The sequence below is a fragment of the Nelumbo lutea genome, chromosome 1, assembly GCF_056320005.1.
Source record: "Nelumbo lutea isolate HS-2025 chromosome 1, American lotus-T2T, whole genome shotgun sequence".
In the NCBI taxonomy this organism is placed as follows: Eukaryota; Viridiplantae; Streptophyta; class Magnoliopsida; order Proteales; family Nelumbonaceae; genus Nelumbo; species Nelumbo lutea.
The window spans coordinates 179,680,572-179,703,529 of NC_142684.1; the positions used below are offsets into that span (position 1 = coordinate 179,680,572).

The window sequence follows — 22,958 nt, forward strand, 5'->3', positions numbered from 1 at the left end:
ATACCTTGCAAAATATCTTTGCTTGAAAACCCACTTTGCAATCTTTGGAAGAAGAACATTGTTGTCATTTGAAGCCTTTTCATATCTATCCATTGCCTTAACCATCCAATTTCTCCTTATCCACTTAAAAAGAGACACTATGGGCTTGTACCTAGCTCCCATTATCCACTTGTTGAAGGATTCAGACATATTGTTAGTTAAGTCATCACTCTTTGCCCTAGTGCTAAAAGCATGCCTACTCCAACATTTTGGAGGTATGTCCTTCACCCATTCTAAGTTGGCTGACTTAAACTTTTCAACTTCAACATTGCCTCATTAAAGTCTTGAACCGTATAAACACTTGCTACATCCCAAAAGGCATCCCTTAGTGCCTTGGCTCGTCCATTGCTACATCCCAAAACTTTGTCCCCTATTTTTTATGCCAGCCATGTATTTGTTGTAGTATGCTCTTTATGTAGTAAGTGCCTTCTTGGAGCGGAGAAGCATGTATGTGGATCCTCTATGTTAAACACAATTTCTGGCCTTCTGTTATCCTTATCATCTGAACCAACTAAACTTTCATATTTGGAAGTTGGCTCATAATCAGAAAAATAATTGTTGGCACAACCCCCACTTTCAAGTCCCTCTGTCTCAAACTCAAGATCAAGGTCTTCAGTGTCATTATCATCTTCACCTTGCTCACTATCACTAATACCATAGTTAGGGTCATAATCTTCTTCACTAAAGTCCTCCTCTGCTCCATCTACATTGTCAACAACCAATCCACCAACATTGCTATCATCAAAACCACTTAGTCCTCCCCCAACATTAATGTCTCCCATGCTGTTTAGTATCCTGTCTAACATATATAAATACATAAGATTTGTATAAGACAACAAAACAATTCTACTTCTCCCTTTGCTCCAAGGGCAACTACTGCCTATTGGATCTTATACTTATTTCACTAAAAATATAGCAAGATTTGATTTTAGTTTTATAATCTGCCATGCATTATGACTAATTCTTAACTTGCAGGGTGTCTTTTCTTTGCTTATAAGGGGTTGTTTCAGTCTTTATGCCAATGGACCTTGATTGAGGACCATCATCAAACACCTACTGGTTGAGAGACCACTGGCATGCAGAATATATTAATGTGTTCACAATTGACACCAATAGAATAACAATAGGGTAAGGGGCCTCTGTCTCCTACAGTCTAAGCATCTTAATACTAAAAGGCATTAAACATATAGAAAAATTTCTTTGACAGAGAAGAAGACTCCTGTACCATCAAACTTTTTGCAACAAAAAAGAAAAAAAAAGACTCATCATGTACGAGTAGACCTAGGTATTAAACAAACAGTGAAGTTGCCTATATAAACAAATAACAAAACAAGGTATGATCTGCTAAGTAGAATCTATATATACATTTTAATCGCCCTATTTGCTATATAAACAATAATAGATCAAGAAAAATCAAGAATAAAAAACACAAAAAGCTTAGGGGATGTTTGGAACCGTGGTCGTTTTTTTTTTAAATGGTGTCACATCGGATCCATGTAGACATTTCAACAAACACCTATGTATCGCATTGTTTGATTCAAGCGATTATTAAAAAATTGGGCATGCCTCAAAAATCAGGACCCCACCGATGCATGAAACACCAAACCGTTCTCCCAATGGTTGACTGATGTGTATCCTATGTGGTGCTTACCTGTTAGCACATACATGAAAAACAGTGGTGAAAATCATCTTACCAAACAGCATAGTGTTGCTTACTGCCTACATGGCAGAAGTGTTTTTTTTTTTTTTTTTTTGTGAAAAGCAGGTTTTGGAAGCATGAGCATTTTTTCTTGAAAATCGGTCCCAAAAAATGCCCACACTTCTAAACACGATATAGGTTAACAATGTATTTAACGCATGAAAAAATGCTACCTCTAAAAACTAAAAAAAAAGATCAAAGTAAACTCAGAAAATTGTGTGAAATCACCTTCAACAAGTAGGTATTATTTGTTTAACACAGGGTTTTTGTAGAATCCTTGAGAATATTGAGTTGAGTGGCGGAACTTGAAAATAGGAACTAAGTGGGAAGTATTTCAAGTGATGGCAGAATAATCCTAGAAGGGTAATTTTAGTAATATGAAACTTTAACTTTTCTGATAAATAACACAAGAGTAGTTTGGGAATTTTCCACTCTCCATCCACTAGAATTAGCGGAAGGGGTCAATAAGCAACTTTTACACCAAAAGTGAGGGGAGGTCTTTGCAACTTTTAAAGGTGAGGGGAGGCATAAATACATTTGAGAAATGTCAAGGGAGGTACAAGTATTTCAATTATAAAAAACATATGTTGTTAGAATGACAGCCTACCAAGGGAGGTATAAGTTCATTGTCAAATACCAAAAAGACAAACATGGGCATTACTGTACTTTTTTGCTCCCTCATGTTATTCTTTGAAATAATATGTAAATTGTACCAAGTGCTGGACAGCCTACCAACCTGGAACAGTATGCAGTACAAGCTCTTATCATTGATGTTGATCACTTAGGCACTGTTATTAACTTACCTCTCTAAGCAATGTTTTTAACCTGCCATTCATTCGGAGGGTCGAACCGTTTAAACTGTCATCTAATTGACTTTTCAGGTCCGGTTCTTATAAAACCCGGCGTTGCCCTAAAGATTATTGAAAAGTCAATAAAATCCTTAACTCAGATGGTTGGATTGTCAAATCGGTGACTTAGTCATTGGATTGCGAGTTGCATATTAATTGTGTATGCAAACTTCAGAAGGTCATAATTTTACATTTTGATGGCCGAATTGAGGTGATTATTTTTTTATTTTGAGTAACTTTTAATGCCTTGTCTTGTTATTTTTGTGAAAAAAAAACCTTATTTTTGGCCTCAAATCGCAATCTTTAACATTTTTATGCATAAAAAAATTTTAAAACATAAATTAAATATAAAATAATACATATATCATGTCTAAAATAATGCATATACTTCAAATATATAAACATTGATATGACACGGTTTGACCCATTCGACCTGAACGGTTGAACCGACAACCTGTGATCTAAAGACAAAAATGGTTCAGCCTCCAAATTGATTTTTAAAACGCTTCTCTGAACAACATGAGTTAAAAGTTTCAAAAATGGAGCTAAATTAAAATTTCCTCTCTCAACCAAGTAAATTTCTTTCCCGACACATTACCAATTGATGATCTTACTCTAGAAAGGATCTCAACTGATAGAAGATGTGCTAACTTTGTGTGTTAATTTAGTAACTTCTTACTTGTGAAGTATACACCGATATAGAAGACCTTAGACGACAGCAGCAGTTGTTCACATTCGTCCCCCATTATCATAAGCATTACATTTTACCAAATATGATTAATATATACTTGGTAATTGGCTTCTTTTGCAAGTAGTAATGGGCATAATGGGATGAATTTGTAACTTTTTTTTTTCTCTAGAAACTCGGCGCACAGCACAATCGGGCCTAATCTAAGACATCACTCATTCCACAACTTAAATATATCAGCAATCAGCATCACTGATATCGCGACGCCTCAAATAAGCCTGCGACAACCCATTGCTTGAGTGTTGCAACACAATAACCCAACAAACAATATGCCAACACTTCAACTGAGTGTCTAAGGCAAAGGGGCTTCTAGGAACAAGGCTGTAGTTGAGCTTGTGCTCACATGCCAACCTTGAGAGATCAAGGGACATCACCCATGATGACACACATGGTGAAACCCTACTTTTGAGTCTTATGTCTCAGAATAACCGGCTAACAAATATTTTCTCTTTGAGGAACCTATTTGGTTTGGAGGTCTTTCTCTATAAATAGGGGAGACTTGAAGCTATCCTCAAGCATTCCATATCCTGTGCATAAGCTTTGCCCTGCCTTGCCCTCAAACTCCATTAAAGCCCTTTCAATCTCCTTGCAACCTTTTCCCCTCCTTCCTTCTCCTATCCTAGCAAGCGGGAAAAAAAAAAAAAGGGTTGTTCCTATTGGGTTTGTTAGTTTTGAAACGTGGAATCGATAGATTAATTAAATACAAAACTTAAAATAAATAGGGGGTGTAGCTCAAATGGTAAGCGAGAGGTACAGGGTTCGATACCCTGCATCTCCATTCAAGGTTTTGAATTGCTTTTATGATTCAATGACGAGTTCAGATCTGCATCGAGAGATGTTCCCAATTGACGGCGGAAATGTGCTGTGGGATACTGTTGGGCGCAGATGTGAACTCTTCAATGACTTGCTCCCTCTTGAAATTGTGCAAATTCTTCTTTTTCCCCTTTTGTAATAGGTCAACATTTTAAGCGAAATATATATTTTTTATGCCAGTGAAATATTCTCTTAAAATTATTAAGTTTTTGTCCACAACATTTGATTTGAGGTTAGTTCAAATTAACAAACGACGCAAAGTTGAATCAAATTGACCCATTTTGGCTTATTGAACTGTTCAGACACTAAATTGCTCTTCTATTTTCCAGGGACTGACATTAGAAGGGGGATATGAGCAAAATCAATCAATGATATATAAGACAGCAATTTAGGGTAGGTTCCTTTGGGGACACAGTAGTTAATTGGACTTGATTTGACATAATCCGATCCAGTCTAGTCCAATATGAATTCATTATCGATGGACTAGGTTCAATCCAATCAGATGAATATTCTAAACCATTTTGGGCTGGTTCAATTCAATGTATGGACTGTCCAATCTATTCAAATTGATTTTAATTTAGATTAAATGTTTTCAACGTAAACCAAATCCATTGACACCTGTATTGTTATCTTCTAAGATGGACAAAATATTGATTCAGTTCAACCCAATCCAATGTAAGTCCATTGCGGATTGATCAGGTTCGATCCAATTCAATGAATACTTTACACCATTAAGTCTGAACTTACCCAGTTTAATGTCTTATTGGTTTATCTAATCCATCCAAAAACTGATTTTGATTTAGAAGAATCCAATCCAAAACCGATCCATTGGCACCCATATCGGGAACGATGCTATGTGATCATCTCAACTGCTGCATCATTGATCATTAAATTTTGACAAATGCAACTTGCTCAAACAAAATATTTAGAGGCTTACACTCCAAAGATTCATCCTATTTCAGATGAAAATTTTGGCCTCTTAGCACATGGGATACTTATACATGCATGCACCCCCACTAAGAAGACAACGTGGTAGATCAAGAATGCCTAGGTGTAAAGCACCAGAAGAAGGAACATCAACTCGTAATCAAATCCCATTAAGTCTTCGTAGAGCAACATATAAGATGCACTCAATGTGGCATATTAGGTCACAATAGTAGGACTTGCAATGCACCAAAGCCAATAAGTAAGAAGAGGTCTAAGGTGGCTAGTTTACCTAGCCCATTATAACAAGTTATGGTAATTTAACAATATCTAACTATTTCTAAAACCAAACATCAAACAGGTGGTGAGCAATATTCTATATTTCCTCATTAGAACAAATCTAATGGGCAACTAATAGAAGGGTCAGTAAGCAGATTTTGCACCAAAAGGTCAGGGGAAGACTTTGCAACGTTTAAAGGTGAGGGGAGTTTAAACGTCATGGGAGGTCTTTGCAATGTTTAAAGGTGAGGGGAGGTTTAAGTATTTTACAAAGTGAGGGGGAGGCCTTTGCAACTTTTAAAGGTGAGGGGAGGTTTAATTACACTTCAGAAATGTCAGGGGAGGATTCTTGTGTGGGTTATTTCTGATGCTTAGTTTAATTACACAACTAACACGTCCACCTAATCCGAATTCAGTTTTATGGGATTTGCTTTCGGACTTAGCGTTAGTATTTTTCAACTTAGTGTAGTTTGCGGAGGATTCTTGTGTGGGTTATTTCTGATGCTTAGTTTTTTTTTCTTTTTAGCATATTATTTTGTTTTTAGGTTTTTTTTTTCGTTTTTTATTTTATGTTAGGTGGCGTTTGATAACATTTTTCAGACGCTTAAAGTTTGAAATATCTATTTTTCATATGCAATACTTATTCAGTGTTGCATCTGAAATATGATTTGAAATGTTTTTTCAAATTTGAAATTGTAAGACCTAGGCTCATCACTTAACACGCTCATACGCATTTCAAACATGGCCTAAAGTTGAAAATACCCCTACCCCATTCAATCTCTCTCTCCCCTGTCTTCCTGCCACTGCCGCTGCAACTCTTAGTAGCGGTGGTTCTCTCCCTCGCCCCCTCTCTCTCTCTCTCTCTCTCTCACAACAGGTCATTAATTATATTTTTAATTTTAATCGTTTCTGATGTAACCGTTTCTGGTCATGTACCAATTTTTTTTTGCTAAGTGCCTCGCCATTTGACCTGCTCCCAGGAGAGGATGGTGGAGCTCCCTGGTGGTGAGCTACCTGGTGATGAGCTCCCTAGTGGTGAGCTACTTGGTGACGAGCTCCCTGGTGATGCGCAACCCGACTGCCCTCTACATGAGGTGATCTCCTCTCCTTTGTAGGCGGCGGGAGCTGAGGGACCTGCGAGAACTCCATCTTTTCCTCCTCTTTGTAGGTGGCGGGAGCTAAGGAACCTGCAAGAACTAAATCAGAGGACCCGGGGGTATTTTCCCGGCGGGGACTCTCTGATGCCTAAGTTAGCATTCCGATTGTAGGGAGTTTGGAGAGAAATGAGAGAGCTAGAGAGCAGGGATTACCTCCATTTTTTCATTCTCTCCCCCTTGTCTTTGGGGGTTGGAGTCCTTATATAGTAGTGTCCTGTCAAATCAGGCATAACATCCTCTGTCAAGTCAGGCGTAACCGCCTCTGTCTCTCTGCCGCAACCATTACTGCCAGAGCTGAGGTGGTGGCTGCAGGCGGCTGTTGCAGAGTATGACTCTGCCAGTCAAGGGACAACTCTCAGGACTAGCAGGCACGGCGCCGCATAGTGAGAGACGTGGGCACAGGTCTCCGGATCTGTCAGGTACGATTGTCAAGCAGGAAATCTTCCTGCGATACGCCGAGCTGCCCCTAAGTTCCGAGCTACCTGTAAGTGCCGAGCTGCCCCTAAGTGGCGAGCTCTTCGTAAGATGCTAGGCTGCCTGCGGAGTGGCCAGTTGCCTATGCCGATCTACCTGTAAGCGCCGAGTTGCCCCTAAGTGGCGAGCTCTTCGTAAGATGCCAGGCTGCCTGCGGAGTGGCCAGCTGCCTGTGGCGAGCTGCCCTTAGCTATACTGAGCTCCCCGAGCTATGTCGAGCTGCTTGTGGCGAGCTCTGCCGAGCTGCCTGTGGTGAGCCATGCCGAGCTGACTGTAAGCGGCAAGTTGTGGCAAGCTCTGCAGAGCTACCCAAGCTTCTTGAGCTGCCTATTTGTCAAGAGGCTACACTTGGTTTGCATGAGGTGTCAGGTGTCACAATTTCACTAGAGGGCCAAATCCGCCCTCATCAGTTTCATTTATTAATTAGTAATTTTTCATTTTTAATTTATTATTTTTTATTCATATTGTTTCAATATTATTTTGAAGTTCAAAATTATTTTTTATGAAATAATGCAAATTGAACTCAACATTTCCAAATAATATGTTATAGGGGTAAAATACTAAAACCAGTGAATTTTAGATGGTAAATGGTTGATCCAACACAAACAAACTTATTGATTCAAAGCCTCTAAAAAGTATAAAAGCATATATGCTTCTTTTCAGATTTCAGACACATATAATATCTTTCTAACTTTTCAGATTTTAGATTTATCAAACGCCACCTTAGTATCCGATCTTTTTGTTGATTGTTTTGAGCTTCTTTATAATCCAAGTATGAATAAATTAATATTGCCTTTTATGGCTTAAAAAAGAGCCCCATAGTAGTGCATGTTAAATGAAATTAATTTTTAGGTTGAGTTTGGAAGGAATACAAATACAAATATGTACAATATAAATACATACAAAATAATACAAAATACAAGGTTTTACACTCTATATATTTGTATTTGTACTCCTTCCAAACTCAGCCTTAGGATTTTTGGTGGGGCAAGGTTAATACTCAAATGAAACCATATTTGAAGTCATGGAAATCTTTTCCTAATCTTAGGGAAGGAGCCAATCACCCTATATACCTTTTAAAAGGAGGCGTGAAATCAAACTCGTGCATCATACCATCTTTCCATCCCAGGAGCATCCCTATAATCTCTGTTATGTATTACCTAGGATCAAAGTGTCAATATGCCCTATATCGAGCATATGATATCTTTATTGATGCACCTAGATACATATAGATACATCAATACAAACATATTTTTCAGACTCTTAATACCTTGTGATGAGGGGTGATTTAAACCTCCAATCACAATGCGCCACGTGGCTGACCCAAACCATTTTATGACACCTTAGTGCCACATGTGATTGGATCTCACCCGACCAGGCCAGCCTACGCTGCCCTCTATATATGACCTGGGTTGTGACCAATGGAGAATTGATAGGCCACACAATGGCAGATTGAAGGACATCACCCTGAAGGATGAGATGGCAGCTCCATCAACTAACCAGCTGCCTTCCCCGACCTAGGCACTTGATGACCTAAGCAGTTCGTTGAGGGTGCCATCCTTATCCAGTCAACCATGCTTATCGGTTCCGAAGCACGTGGCGACACGTCGCCCACTCGGTAAGGATAACCCCAATTTTGTATGCTTCATGAGGAACCTAATAAGGATCATCATGATATCAAGATATTCCCCTAAGATAACAAGCTGATAAGCCTCATCGTTTCCGAATATTTTGGTGGCACTATGCAGACCCCGATGCCTATATAAAGGCACCTCTACACCTTCACAAGGTATGCACAATCTGATACAAAACTTGTTCTCACTCTCTTTCTTTGTTCTTTGCTCTCTTAACAACCTTACCATTAGTTAATTTAAGCATCGAAATACCCAACCCAAACCAATCACTTCGGGTATTGTGATTGTTTACTGTTTCATACATAGATCTAGTCGTCCAACTTCAGCACCCTACTTTCCAGCAGGGATTCAGGGCGGGTCGTGCTACAACACCTTGGGAAAGCATTCCTAATCCTTCTAATCATTATAAAATAAAAAATGATAAATCCCATAAACCTAAAGGTTTTAAACCTGCCCTTAAACATCCCTTTACTTTGGGGGATAAAGAGGCTTATACACCCCTTTTGGTTGTTACTTTATTATTGGAAATCCAATAAATGCTAATGTCATGATTTAAAAATATTAAAATGACAATTTCCCCTTATGTAAAATCATAAATGCTTGATGATTTAAATGCCCTTAAACCTTTAACCCAAGAAAGTATCTATAAATATTTAACCAAAAATAAATAAAATACTCTCAAACCTCTCCTTACCCAAAAACGGGTTTTCTTGTATTAATGGTTTAAGGGCAAAGTTGGAAGTAGGAAAAATCTACTACCTTGATAGGAGTTAGTATGAGGATAATAGACATTTAATGTCTCTATCCACTTTAAAGTAATGGAAGGGGTGTATAAGTCCCTCTATCCCGTGGAGATTCAAGCCCTTTTCAGAAAACCCATGAAAGGTTTAAGGATTTACCCTAACAAACATTTAAAAAATAAACAAAACATAAAGTATTGATCATATCGATATGCAGCCATACCCAAATTTGGGTATTGGATATTGGGTTGGGTAGTGGTGTGTATGGATATTTTGATCCTTATATAATTAAAACAAAAAAAAAAAACAAAAAACAAAAAACAAAAACAAATACAAAGAAGGATGTGGTCTTGGATTAGTGAAGTGGAAGCTCAAAACAAGGCTCTTATTATTTATGCTGGTAATTTTGTAAAGGAGATTAAGGCTTTTGTGGCCTTGTGGGTGAAAGTACCTATTGCAAAACATTTACAGTGTTGCTCTTCTATGAATCGAGATGTAGTTGGATCGGATTCAGCAAAATCCAAATCCCGTTAAACTTGTATCAGAATTTGATTGGATTTGTAGACATCACATTTGAATTCAAATTCTAATTGACTATGATTAGAATTGGATTTAATCTAATTATGCTTTAATTTTTTTTTAAATACAAAAAAAAATTTTAAAAGTTAATTACTTTTCAACTTTTATGTATAATAAATTAATGTAAATATAACATGCATACTGAATTTATTATTATATATATTCATAAGTAACAATATATTTTTCATAATTTTAAATACAATTATATAAAATTTATATAATATAATCAAATTAAAATTTTAACTGGATTGAATATAGTCAAATATGAATCCAATCTAATTACAATCCAAGATAATCAGATCAGATATCAGATTAAATCACAGATTTTTCGTGTATCATTGACAGGCGTATCTAGTAGTTGAATACCAAAATATGTGGTTTCAAAAACCTAGTATAGTATGTTGCAATGCCATCATTTTCTTTGATTTATATGGAGTAATGGAGAGCAAGAAAAAACCCAAGCCTTTCAATCTGGTTCACATCATCAAAGGCCGGGCCTGTGCTGCTTTTCTAAATTTTTCATAACCTGAGAGAGGAGTACCTATTGAGCTAGTTCAAACCAAAATGACAGCTGCAGAAGTTATTGTTGATGATGTTGATACGTTCATGCTTCTATTGGATGTAACCGAATCGTCTAGTGTGGGAATTATCCTCTAGAGATCATGATCATAATGGAACCTGCATCTATGCTTGGGACATTCCAATACCCAAATGCCCTCCAAACAATGACTCTCGTGCACTGGACTATTATACATATAATTAGGCTGTGTTTGATGGGATCGGATTTAGTAGGCACAATATAGAAAGCACATTTAGTGGGCATTTTATAAATATTCTGACAATTGTTAAAAATTGCTTTTAGTCATTTTCAAGGATAAGTTGGGAATATTTCAAAGGACAGGTGTCAAAAAAAATTCAAAAGTACTCATTTAATGTGCTTACAACAACATATCTACCTGATGTGGACTCGTGTTTTATTAGGTTGAAATATAAAAGGGTGGTCAACAATATTGTTGGTTTTGTTTTTTGAAAACAAAACAAATACAACATTTACAAAATTATATTGTTTTTTGCTGATGTGGCAATTGCTTTTGTTTTCAAAAAACAAAAGTTTGTTGTTGAATAAATACCCCACAATTAAAACCAATCCTGACCCTATTATAATAAAAACTCAAAATGCAAATCTAGAACTAACCTTATTAACGATGTATCCATAAGTAGGTGTGTCAATTGACCAATTTTGGATTGGACCCGTCCAAATTAAAATCAATTTGCACAAATTGAATGGACCAACCAGACATATTCAATTGGACCAATCCATACTTAATGGTCCAAAGTATTTATTGGATTGGACCTGATCCATCCGTAAGAAATTTATATTGGATTGTGTTGGATTGAGCCAATATCTGATGCATTAATAAAAAATAGGAATATAGGTGACTATAGAATAAGTTTGAGTTAGAATTAATCTAAGTTAAAAAAAAAAAGCACAAATTGAACGGTCCAGACATTAAATTAAACCAATCCAAAATATTCATTAGATTGAATTGGATTGAATTTGATCCATTTATAATGGACTCAGATCGGACCAAATCCAGTCTAATTGACACCCCGTGAGGTTGATCAAGATAATTATAGGCACAAAAAAACGGTGTTTTCTACCCCATCGTTTACAAACTTTACCTGACCTGTTGGACAGATGGCTTAGTGTCACGGTCATAATATCCATTCGGATCAACCTTTATTTTATAAAAATCAGTTCATTTGGTCAATGACACATTGACTTGATGTCTTGGCGATTGAACGATCCATTTCACCCAATCAGATCCTACTTTTCTAAGTTTGTATGTTAACGGGCATCACTGGTCACTGATTGACCCATTGATCCAGATGGATGAAGTGATACCCATTAACCCTAATGGTGGAAACGTTTCAAATTTCAAGCTCCAGGCCGGATTCAAACTAAAATATATAAATAAATATATGTACTAGAATGAAAATTTATAATTTTATATTTATTCTATGTATCTAAGAAACTACTTAAATTATACACTGAACTTTCAAAACTTATTTATATATCTTATAAGATGGCCCCGCATCACATAAATATCCCATCTATTAAATAAATCAAAACTGTTAGATATGCCATTAAATTATTTTATAATTTCATTTTTACCTTTATTCTTCCTTCTAATGGAATGAAGAGAGGCCGCAGCTATCATGACCAACAAGATGCAACAATTCAGATCTAGAAAAACTGATATAGAACTACAACCAAGGTTTTTAAAATCGAACCGGACAACGAACCAGGCAGGGATTTGGTTTTTGGGTCGAATTGTCCAATCATTCGAACTGAATGGATGGCCCATTCTAATAATAAAATAAAATAAAAATAAAAAATAGTCAAACTATTGGATGGTTCAACCGCCTAGGTTAGTGGTTTGCTAACCAAATCAATGTTTTTTGGCAAAATAATGGTTTTGGGGTAAAACAAAACTGGTCACTTGATCGGTTCCTAGTTTTTACGGTCTGATTGTCCGGTCCGGTCCGGTTTTGAAAACCATGCCAAAGGCAACCGGATTTGACAACAAGAAATCACATGACGCAATCATAGATCTGGAACGAAGATGAACTTTGAATGGAAACAGAGTAGATGGAAATTCGAATTAGAGACTTGAGCTCGGCTACCTTTGATTATAGGTCTTAGTAGTCGAGGAGCCGAGCCGAGGTCGCCCTAGAAACCGAGGTTCCAAACCAAGGTCTCCCTCAATTGCCGAGGTGCCAAACCGAGGTCTCCCTCATTTACTGAAGTTTCCCTAACAAGCAAGGTGTTGAGCTGAGGTCTCCCTTAGTTGACAAGGTCCCAAGCTGAGGTCCCCCTCAGTTGTCAAGGTGATGAGCCGAGATCTCCCTTAGTGGCTAAGGTGTTGAGCCAAGGTGACACCCTATGTACACACTCGATTAGGCTCCTGAAACCTTTGATTGCAGGTCTCCCTAGCAGTGAGGTGTCGAGCCAAGGTCTCCCTCAATAGCTGAGGTCTCCCATAGTTGTTGAAGTGTCAAGTTAAGGTTTCCCTAGCAAGCGAGGTGTCGAGCTGAGGTCTCCCTCAGTTGGCGAGGTGTTAAACTGAGGTCTCTCTTAGTTGTCGATGTGCTAACCCGAGGTCTCCCTCAGTGGCCGAGGTGTCATCTAGCACGAGCTCAATTCGAATTAGAGACTTGAGCTCGAGCTTAGAAGTTCGAGCTTGGCTCGACTCGAGCTTGATTACCTTCGATTGTAGGTCCCCTAGCAACCAAGATGTCGAGCTAAGGTCTCTCTCAATTAGAGAGAGAGTGGCATTCTTGTAATTTATAAGGAGAGAGAGAGTTGATAGGAGAAAGGGTGGCATTATTGTAATTTGTAAGGAAAAAGAGAGAGATTGGTAGGAGAGAGAGAGGGGCATTCTTATAACTTGCAAGGAAAAAAGCATGAGAGAGAAAGAGATGGTAGGAGAGAGTGGCATTCTTGTAATTTGTAAGGAGAAAAAGCAAAATTCAGGCCTTCTTTCGTACACATCCAACTTAATGTATTTACTAGCGGGGGGGCCCTACGTTGCAAGGGCTCGCTCATAAACTATCAGGCTTGAGCTCTATTCGAATTAGAGACTTGAGCTCGAGCTTGAGCTCAACTCAAGTCAAAAGCTTGGAAGTTTGAGCTCAACTACCTTTGATTGCAGGTCTCTCAAGTAGTCGAAGTGTCGAGCCGAGGTCTCCCTCAATTGCCAAGGTGCCAAACCAAGGTCTCCCTCAGCTACTGAAGTGTTGAACTGAGGTTTCCCTAGCAGGCGAGGCGTCAAGATAAGGTCTCCCTTAGTTGACAAGGTGTCGAACTGATGTCTCCCTCAGTTGTCAAAATGCTAAGTTGAGATCTCCCTCAATGACCGAGGTGTTGAGCCGAGGTGACACCCTATGTACACACTCGATTAGGCTTGTGAGACCTTTGATTGCAAATCTCCCTAGAAGCCGAAGTGCCGAGCCAATGTCTCCCTCAATAGTCGAAGTCTCCCTCAACTGCTAAAGTGTTGAGTTGAGGTTTCCCTATCAGGCGAGATGTCGAGCTAAGGTCTCCCTTAGTTGAAAAGGTGCCGAACTGAGGTTTCCCTCAATTGTCAAGGTGCTGAGCCGAGGTCTCCCTCAGTGGTCGAGGTGTTGTCTAGCTCAAGCTTGACTACCTTTGATTATAGGTCCCCTAGCGGTGAGATGTTGAGCTGAGGTCTCCCTCAATTGGAGAGAGTGGAATTCTTGTAATTTATAAAGAGAGAGAAAGAGAGATGGCTAGAGAGAATGGCATTCTTGTAATTTATAAGGAGAGAGGGAGAGTTGATAGGAGATATGGCATCCTTGTAATTTGTAAGGAAAAAGAGAGTTGGTAGGAGAGAGTGGCATTCTTGTAATTTGTAAGGAAAAAAAGCAAAAGAGAGAGTGGCTATTATGGGCTCGAGCGTAGGATCGTGTCACGGGTCGCTCCACGGCAGGAACCTCAGATCTTTCCTTGCCCTTGGCCTTCGTACAAGCCCTATTTTGACTATCTAGGGGGTGATTTGTCCAAGAGATCACCTAACTCTCCTTTACTCTCTTTCTTGACTAAATATTCGATATCCACATTCAATAATGACGCCTCCTTAAATAGGAGATTACAAGAGGAGGGTTCCTTGTTGTATTTGGCTAGGTTAGTCCTAAACGAACTCAAATTCCTACTTCTAATTAGACTACTTACTTTTAATGGTACTACAATTCCTTCTAAGAATAGGGGATAAGATAAGGGAGAATTGGATAAGGGATAAGGTAGGTTGGCGGCGAGTTCTCTTGACGTGTCCAGATAAGGGTGGGCCCACCCTATGAGCCATCGTGTGGGCCCCGCTCTGCTGATGCTGCCGGGTGCGTGCGCGCGGCTCATGGTGCCGCTGTCGCGGGGTGCGTGCGTGCGGTGCTGCACGCGGTGCCACTACCGCGCGGTGCTGCTGCCGCGCAGTTTGTGCGTGTGGCTCATGGTGCCGTTGTCGTGCGGTGCTGATCGTGTGCGCGCTGCTGCCTCAACTGCTGTCGTGTGGTGTGGGTGCTCATAACATCACTCCCCTCCTGGACTACGAGCTTGTCCTCAAGCTCGAGGTCTGGATAGGCGTTGTGGAGTTCGGTCCAAGGGATCCAGGTGGCTTTTGTTGGAGGCAATCCCTCCCATTCTACTAAAACCTCGAAGGTGCCCTGGTGGATGCGGGACTGGAGAGAAGGCGAAGAGAAGGCGAGGGTCATGCCCTGTAATCGAAAGAGTTCCTTCCAGAAGGTGCTTGTGAAGATCGGGTCCCGGTCACTGACGATGGACTCGGGGAGCCCATGTAAGCGAAAAATGTGGGTGAAGAAGGTATGGGTGACCGAGACTACAATATAAGGATGGGATAAAGGGAGGAAGTGAACATATTTGGAGAACCGGTCCACTACCACTAACAGGACTAACTTCCCCCCGACTTTAGGTAGTCCTTCGATGAAATCCATGGCAATATCGTCCCAGATCTGCGTTGGGAGGGAGAGAGGTTGGAGCAGCCCTACGGGGTGTAGTTTTTCCCATTTTTGTTGTTGGAAAACTGTGCAGTTCTAGATAAAGTCCCGCACCGAGGCCCTCATAGCTTGCCAGTGGAAGTCAGCATGAATACGATGCAGCGTGTTTTGGATACCCTCGTGTGTAGAGTGGTGTATGCTGGCGATGATGGAGGGTATTAGGGGGCAATCGGCAGGTAGGTAGATCTTCTTTTTGTAGAGCACCAGCCCATCGTGGAGAGACCAGTTCTGGTTAGCAAACCCAGACTGTATTTGTTGGACCAGGTCATTCCATTCTGATGACTGTGGCAGTGTGTTTCGAATGTCTTCTAGCAGGGTGGCTCGAGCTTGGGAGATCACATGGAGGAGCATACTATCTTCTTCTCGTTGGGACAGGGCATCTGCTGCACGGTTCAGGGACCTTGCCTTGCAGTCCACTCGGAAATCAAAACCCAGAAGCTTGCTGACCCAATGTTGTTGTGGGGAGGTGGTTAGTCATTGCTCCAGCAAATATTTGAGGCTGTAGTGGTCTGTTTTGACGACGAAGGGTCTGCCCCATAAGTATGGCATCCAGTGTTGTACTGCCTTGGCTAGGCCAATGAGCTCGCGTTCATAGGCGGGTAATTTGAGATGGCGGTCAGCTAGCTTGCGGCTGAAGAAGGCTATCGGGTGCCCTTGCTACTGAAGGATGGCTCCTATGCCTGTGCCGGAAGCATCACACTCGACTGTGAACTCGAGATCAAAGTTCGGTAGCTGGAGGATTGGTGTGGAAGAGAGGGCTTCCCTGAGGCTTACGAAGGCTGCGTCGGCTGTGCTATCCCAGTGGAAGGCATTTTTCTTGAGCAGGTTGGTAAGCGGGGCTGCTAACAAGCCGTAATTATGTACGAACTTTCGGTAGTACCCTGTTAGCCCTAGGAACCCACGGAGGGCCTTGGCGGACTGTGGCCGGGGATAGTCCTTGATGGCCTAAATTTTGGAGCTATCCACAGTTACACCTTGCCCGCTGATTACATGCCCAAGGTAAAGGACTTGGCGTTCCCCAAAGAAACACTTGGATCTTTTAAGGAAGAGTCAGTGTTGAATGTGTTACCTAAAGGACTTGGCGTTACCCAAGGTAAAGCACGACCCGCAGATGCTGAATGTGTTCCACCCACGTCTTGTTATAGACCAAGATGTCATCGAAGAAGACCAGTACATATTTGCGGAAGTGAGAGTGGAAGACTTCATTCATCAGGGCCTGGGATGTGGAAGGGGCGTTGCAAAGGCCGAATGGCATCACTAGGAACTCGAAATGGCCAATATGCGTCCTGAAGGTTGTCTTCTCTACATCTGCGGAAGACATCCTGACCTAGAAATAGCCTGACCTGAGGTCTAATTTGGAGAAGAATTATGCGCCATAGAGTTCGTCCAATAATTCATCTACAATGGGGATCGGGAATTTATCTTTGACGGTGCGGGTATTGAGTTCCCTATAGTCCACACAAAATCTCCAAGTCCCATCCTGTTTGGGTACCAACAGAACTGGGGAGGAAAAAGGGGAGTGGTTGGGCCGAATGATCCCTTGCTGTAACATATCTGCGCATTGCTTCTCTAACTCATCTTTCTTTCGGTAGGGGTAGCGATAGGGCCGAACCATGACCGGGTTTGACCCTACTATTAGAGGGATCCGGTGGTCGCAGGCTCTAGGAGGTGGGAGGCCCTTGGGTTCTTGGAAAACGGCTGAGTAATCGGTGAGAAGCCTCTCCACATCAGTTGTGCGTGAATTCTCCCCCTGTAGTGCATGTAGTTGTGTCTTGGTCCTTGTCCGAGTTCCCTGCCAAGTAACCGGTTTGCCATCTAAGTGGAAGGTCATGGTCAGGGCAGCGAAGTCCCATAGGATTGGGCCTAGCGTGATCAACCATTTAACGCCTAGGACAATGTCAAATTCGTCCAAGGATAGTACAAATAAATCTACTTGGAAGGATTCTTTTTCAACCTGAATTCTGGTGTTCTTGCAGATACCAGGGCTGTGAACTCTTTCCCCGTTCACCACGGCTACTTGTAGTTGTGGCCTGACTTCCATGGGCAACTCTAACTTGCAGGCCGCCTGATTACTGATGAAATTGTGGGTGCTTCTGGAATCTACCAGAATGCGCACGGGCTTCCCTATCACTAGTGCCCTTAGTTGCATCGTCTGAAAGGTTATGATCCCTGTGATTGCGTGGAGCGAGATCTCGAGTTCAGTTGATGATGGCTCTTCCTCATCTTCTTCAGTCTCGTCTACTAGAATGCAGAATAGTTTCTTGCATCTATGCCCTGCGGAGTATAGATCATCGCAATTGAAACACTGCCCCTTCGCGCGCCGTTCTGCTATCTCGGCTCGGGACAGACGCCGGATGGGGGGTGACACCCTGCTGCTTCATGTCTGTGATACTAATCTGGAAGGGTTACCGGTGTGGGTCCTCTGCTCCCTGTTGGGCGCAGGGGTAGACACTCCTGCTGTCCTTGACGATGCCCAAGTCGTGGCTGGCCGTCCAATGCTGAAGGGACCCTGAGTGAGCTGCATCTTCCATTCAAAGGCGTGGGCGAGGTTCATTGCCGTAACTAGATTTGGGGGGTGCTGCATCTCTACGTCTACCCTTAAGGTTTCTGTCAGTCCTGCTGTGAACATGTCCACTTGCTGATCTGGCCTAACCGTGGCCGCTCTGGCAAGCAAGGTTTGGAACTGGCGTTGATATTCAGCCACGGTCCCTGTTTGCTTGAGATTAATTAGCTCACCCAATGGGTTTCTCGTCATCGAGGGTCCAAACCTGAGGAGGCAATAGGACCTGAACTGCTCCCAACTGAGCCCGGGTTCTTCTTGCTTAACGCGATAGAACCAGAGTTGTGCCTCTTCCGTAAGGTGGAAGGTTGCCAGGCTGACCTTGTCTCTGTCATCCGTGCGCTGGTTGCGGAAGAATTGCTCGCAGCGGTACAACCATCCTAATGGGTCTCCGGTGCCGTCGTAAGATGGAAATTCGAGTCAGCTGTATTTGGGAACAACTGCAGCTATCGGGGCGGTGGCTTGATGTTCGTTAGCTGGTTCTGTCTCATCCGTACGGCGACTGCTGGTAGAGGCTAATCCCTCTGAATTCTTTTCTTTGTTGGAAAGGAACGCTTCTAGCAGGCAACGCAGCTCCCGAACGTCATCTTTGACCTCTCGGACCTCCATACTGGTCTTTGTGAGCCTATGCTCCAGTTCATGGACTCTGAAAGACAATGGCTCCTGTTCCCCCATGACGGTAGGCTCTGATACCAAGATGTTATGGGCCCGAGCATAGGATCGCGTCATGAGTCGCTCCACAGCAAGAACCTTAGATCTTTCCTTGCCCTTGACCTTGCGTACAGGTCCTATTTTGACTATCTAGGGGGTTATTTGTTCAAGAGATCACCTAACTATCCTTTACTCTCTTTCTTGACTGAATATTCAATATCCACATTCAATAATGGCGTCTCCTTAAATAGGAGATTACAAGAGGAGGGTTCCTTGTTGGATTCGGCAAGGTTAGTCCTAAACGGACTCAAACTCCTACTTCTAATTAGACTACTTACTTTTAATGGTACTACAATTCCTTCTAAGAATAGGGAATAAGATAAGGGAGAATGGGATAAGGGATAAGGTAGGCTGGTGGCGAGTTCTCTTAACGTGTCCAGATAAGGGTGGGCCCACCCTATGAGCTGTCGTGTGGGCCTCGCTCTGTTGTTGCTGTCGAGTGCGTGCGGGCGGTTCATGGTGCCGCTGCCGCGCGGCTCGTGCGTGCGTACGCTGCCGCGCAGTTTGTGTGCGTGGCTCATGGTGCCGTTGTCGTGCGGTGCCAGTCGTGTGCGCGCTGCTGCCTCAACTACTGCCGTGTGGTGCAGGTGCTCATAACAGTGGCATTCTTGTAATTTGTAAGAAAACGAGAGAAGGTTTGTAGGAGAGAGAGTGGCATTCTTGTAATTTGAAAGAAAAAAAGTAAGAGAGAGAGTTGGTAGAGAGTGGCATTCTTGTAATTTGAAAGGAAAAAAAAGTAACATTTATTGTTAAATTCCATTTCTTACCTTCTTTCATACGCCCAACTACCTTGTAGGGATTCACTCATAAACTATCAGGCTTGAGCTTGATTTGAATTAGAGACTTGAGATTGAGATCGAACTTGGCTCAAGTCAAAAGCTCGGAAGTTCTAGCCCAACTACCTTTGATTGCAAGTCTCTCAAGCAGGCGAGGTGTCGAGCCGGGGTCTCCCTCAATTGCCGAGGTGCTAGATCGAGGCCTCCCTCAGCTGCTAAAGTGTTGAGCTGAGGTCTCCCTTAGTTGATAAGGTGTCGAGCTGAGGTCTCCCTTAGTTGTTGAGGTGTTGAGCTGAGATCTCCCTCAGCGGCGAGGTGTCAAGCCAAGGTCTCCCTCATTGGTCAAGGTGTCGTCTAACTCAAGCTCAATTCGAATTAGAGACTTGAGCTTGAGCTCAAAAGTTCGAGCTTGCCTCGACTTGAACTCAACTACCTTTGATTGCAGGTCCCCTAGCAACCGAGATGCCGAGCTGAGGTCTCCCTCAGTTAGAGAGAGAATGGCATTCTTGTAATTTATAAGGAGAGAGAGTGAGAGATGGCATTCTTGTAATTTGTAAGAAAGAGAGAGAGAGTTGGTAGGAGAGAGAGAGAGAGTGGTATTTTTGTAATTTGAAAGAAAAAAATCAAGAGAGAGAGTGTGTGGCATTCTTGTAATTTGAAAGAAAGAAGCAAAAGAGAGAGATAGTTGATAGAGAGTGGCATTCTTGTAATTGTTATGAAAAAAAGGCAAAAGAGTAATGTTAGATTCCATTACAAATATTGATATCGATATTGATTTTGAAGTGTAATTTTGATCTTTTGAAAATGATGAGTATATCACGTGATACACGCAAAAGAAGACTAGTTAAAGGTAGGTATTAAATTGTCACATTTTGGAAATTAAGGTATTGGATTGACATTTTTTAAGTTTGAAGACCAAAGTGAGACTAGGCCTAAAGTATAAAGTATCAATCTCCAATTTTCTCGGCTTAGTTTGGGAGGAGTATAAATACAAATATGTAGAGCGCAAAACCTTCTATTTTGTATGTATTTGTATTGCACACAAATCCAAAGATGAGCCCTGCATGGATTGAGCTGGTCCATAGATCAAGCCTTGGGCTAGATTGGACTATGGATTGGGCTAAAGTTATTTATTTAAAAAAATTGAATAAAAAACTTAAAATTTTAATTTTATATGAATTTTGATATATACAATTGCCTATCTATACAATAATTAAATAAAATTGAAAAAGCATTTATTTTATTAATATATTATATACTATGTGTTATTATATAATTATAGTTTATATAATATATTATATATTTTATATGCCAACCCACAAGCCATGGGCGACACAACACGACAGTGCAACCCGTTGACCTAAAACCCTAAGCCCGACATGGCTCATCAGCCCATACAATCGTGTCGGGCCATAGGCGACACGACCCAATTTACACATTTACTTCCAAATTGAACCTAATTGTTTTTATATGCAAATAGGTTTTAATTTTAATTTTAATTGCCTCTTTTTTTGTTGATTTCTTATTTTGTAATTTTGTTTTCAATAGGGTAACTCTCACCAAACATAACTTTTTTTTGGCTTAATTTTTTTTGGCAGTAAAAAGCTCAAAAGCAACAGTTTATCTAAACAAAACATTAGTAATTCTTTTTGTTTTTAATAAAAATTTATCCAAGACATGGATGCTTGGACAAGTGATAGGCCTAAGCAGTTTCAAACTGCTTTTTGCCTTAGTTTTGCTTTTCTAATGAAAGTAATTCACGACAACGCAACCAAACCGCTAAAAGTCATTTTTAGCTTCCTTTAGCCAAAAACGCTGCGTAGATCAGCTAACTGCTAACATCTTTTACTTCATCTCTAGTCTCTCAAATTGATCTACAGGAGGAAAGCTCACGGCAAATAGTTGGAGGAAGGATTTCAAGCCCTAAGCAGTTTAGATCAAATCAAGGCTTAGATCGAGAGTGCCTCCAAAAGCCGAAACCACTTTGAGTTCTGCTTCAGTGGATCAAATGGATTCCATGGATCCCCTTTTCTTCATCTTGAGAATCTTCCCTTACAGCTTCCTTCGCGTCCCTCGAATGCGCCTCAAACTTCCCTCCATCTCTCTCCCTTCCGCCATGACCGTCTACGCTCTCATCCTGCTTACCTACTTCATGGTCGTCTCTGGCTTCGTCTACGACGTGATCGTTGAACCCCCTGGCATAGGGAGCACTCAAGATCGTGCCACCGGTGCCGTCCGACCGGTCGTATTTCTCCCGGGACGTGTCAACGGTCAGTACATCATCGAAGGGCTTTCTTCGGGCTTCATGTTCGTCCTTGGAGGTATCGGTATCGTTCTCATGGATCTCGCACTTGATCGCAACCGTGCCAAGAGCGTCAAGGTCTCCTTTGCTTCTGCTGGGATCTCGTCAGTTGTCATTGCTTATGTCATGAGTATGCTTTTTATTCGCATTAAGATTCCGGGTTATCTTTACTGAGTTTCATAGTAATGTATTAAGGATTCTAGGGTTTTCCTGAGGCAGGCTTTTGAATTACTTTCTCGGATTGTGTATCGAATTATCGATGAAATAGATTTAAAAGACAGTAATATGAGTTTAGCAATTTAACCTGTGTTCTAGCTTTAGTATGCCCATTTGCAGTTCTGATCCGCCTGCAATTACAAACATATAGGTAGAGAAGAGATGAAATGAAATTTAAGCTGTCCTCAATGTGAGTATGGTATTCTTGTTTTTCCAGTGGGTAACCTTATAACAATATTTTCTTCTTAATCACTTCTTGGGAATAAATTTGTTGATGGAAAAACTTAGATATGGGATGCGTAATTCTGTCAGTAAACGGTCATGGGAATTTACAAGAACATAATATTGGCTTTTTATTATAATTATTTTGCATGCCTTTGGATGTAAATATGAAGTCATAAAATCACATGCCCGTTAATTTAAATGCTGCCTGGATGATTACTTCCTCTAGCTGGAATCTGTCTATAGAATCCAAACTGTGCATTTGGAATTTTAGCCTAATATGTTTTTGCACAGAATCTGGCTTCTAGTGTGCACTCCAAACTCCAATGGCCCCCTTGATCTTATTAAGTCATTGTTAGGGGCTGAGCCGGGATTCTTCATTTTGGGGGTGGATTGGGATTGGGAAGGGGTAACACAGAATAAATCCTAACATAATTTTGGGTGGCCACCTACATCACCCCCAACAAATATATAAGGTGATGTTTTATTTTCTTTTCGTATTAGTGCTATATTTTTCTTTAGGGGGCGGATGTATAGCTGCATGGTCCTTCCCTGGTTATTATCACAATCCTGACCTTTGTTTAATGTGCATTTTTCTTATATTATATTTTGATATACAACTAAATATCAAAATATTTAGTTTTG

The 22,958-nt window shown here is 41.1% G+C and overlaps 1 protein-coding gene across 1 annotated transcript; it reads left to right on the forward strand.

The window, feature by feature from the left end:
* The first annotated feature begins 21,367 nt into the window (after positions 1-21,367).
* On the forward strand, positions 21,368-22,173 carry LOC148879539 (uncharacterized). The gene has a single exon (XM_088961095.1). It carries the CDS (start codon positions 21,582-21,584, stop codon positions 22,047-22,049), a length of 468 nt encoding a protein of 155 aa, XP_088817221.1. The 5' UTR covers positions 21,368-21,581; the 3' UTR covers positions 22,050-22,173.
* Positions 22,174-22,958: the final 785 nt, after the last annotated feature.

What these genes read in the sequence shown, in the direction of transcription:
- LOC148879539 (XM_088961095.1), top strand. Translation starts at nt 21,582, where the DNA reads ATGGATTCCATGGATCCCCTTTTCTTCATCTTGAGAATCTTCCCTTAC.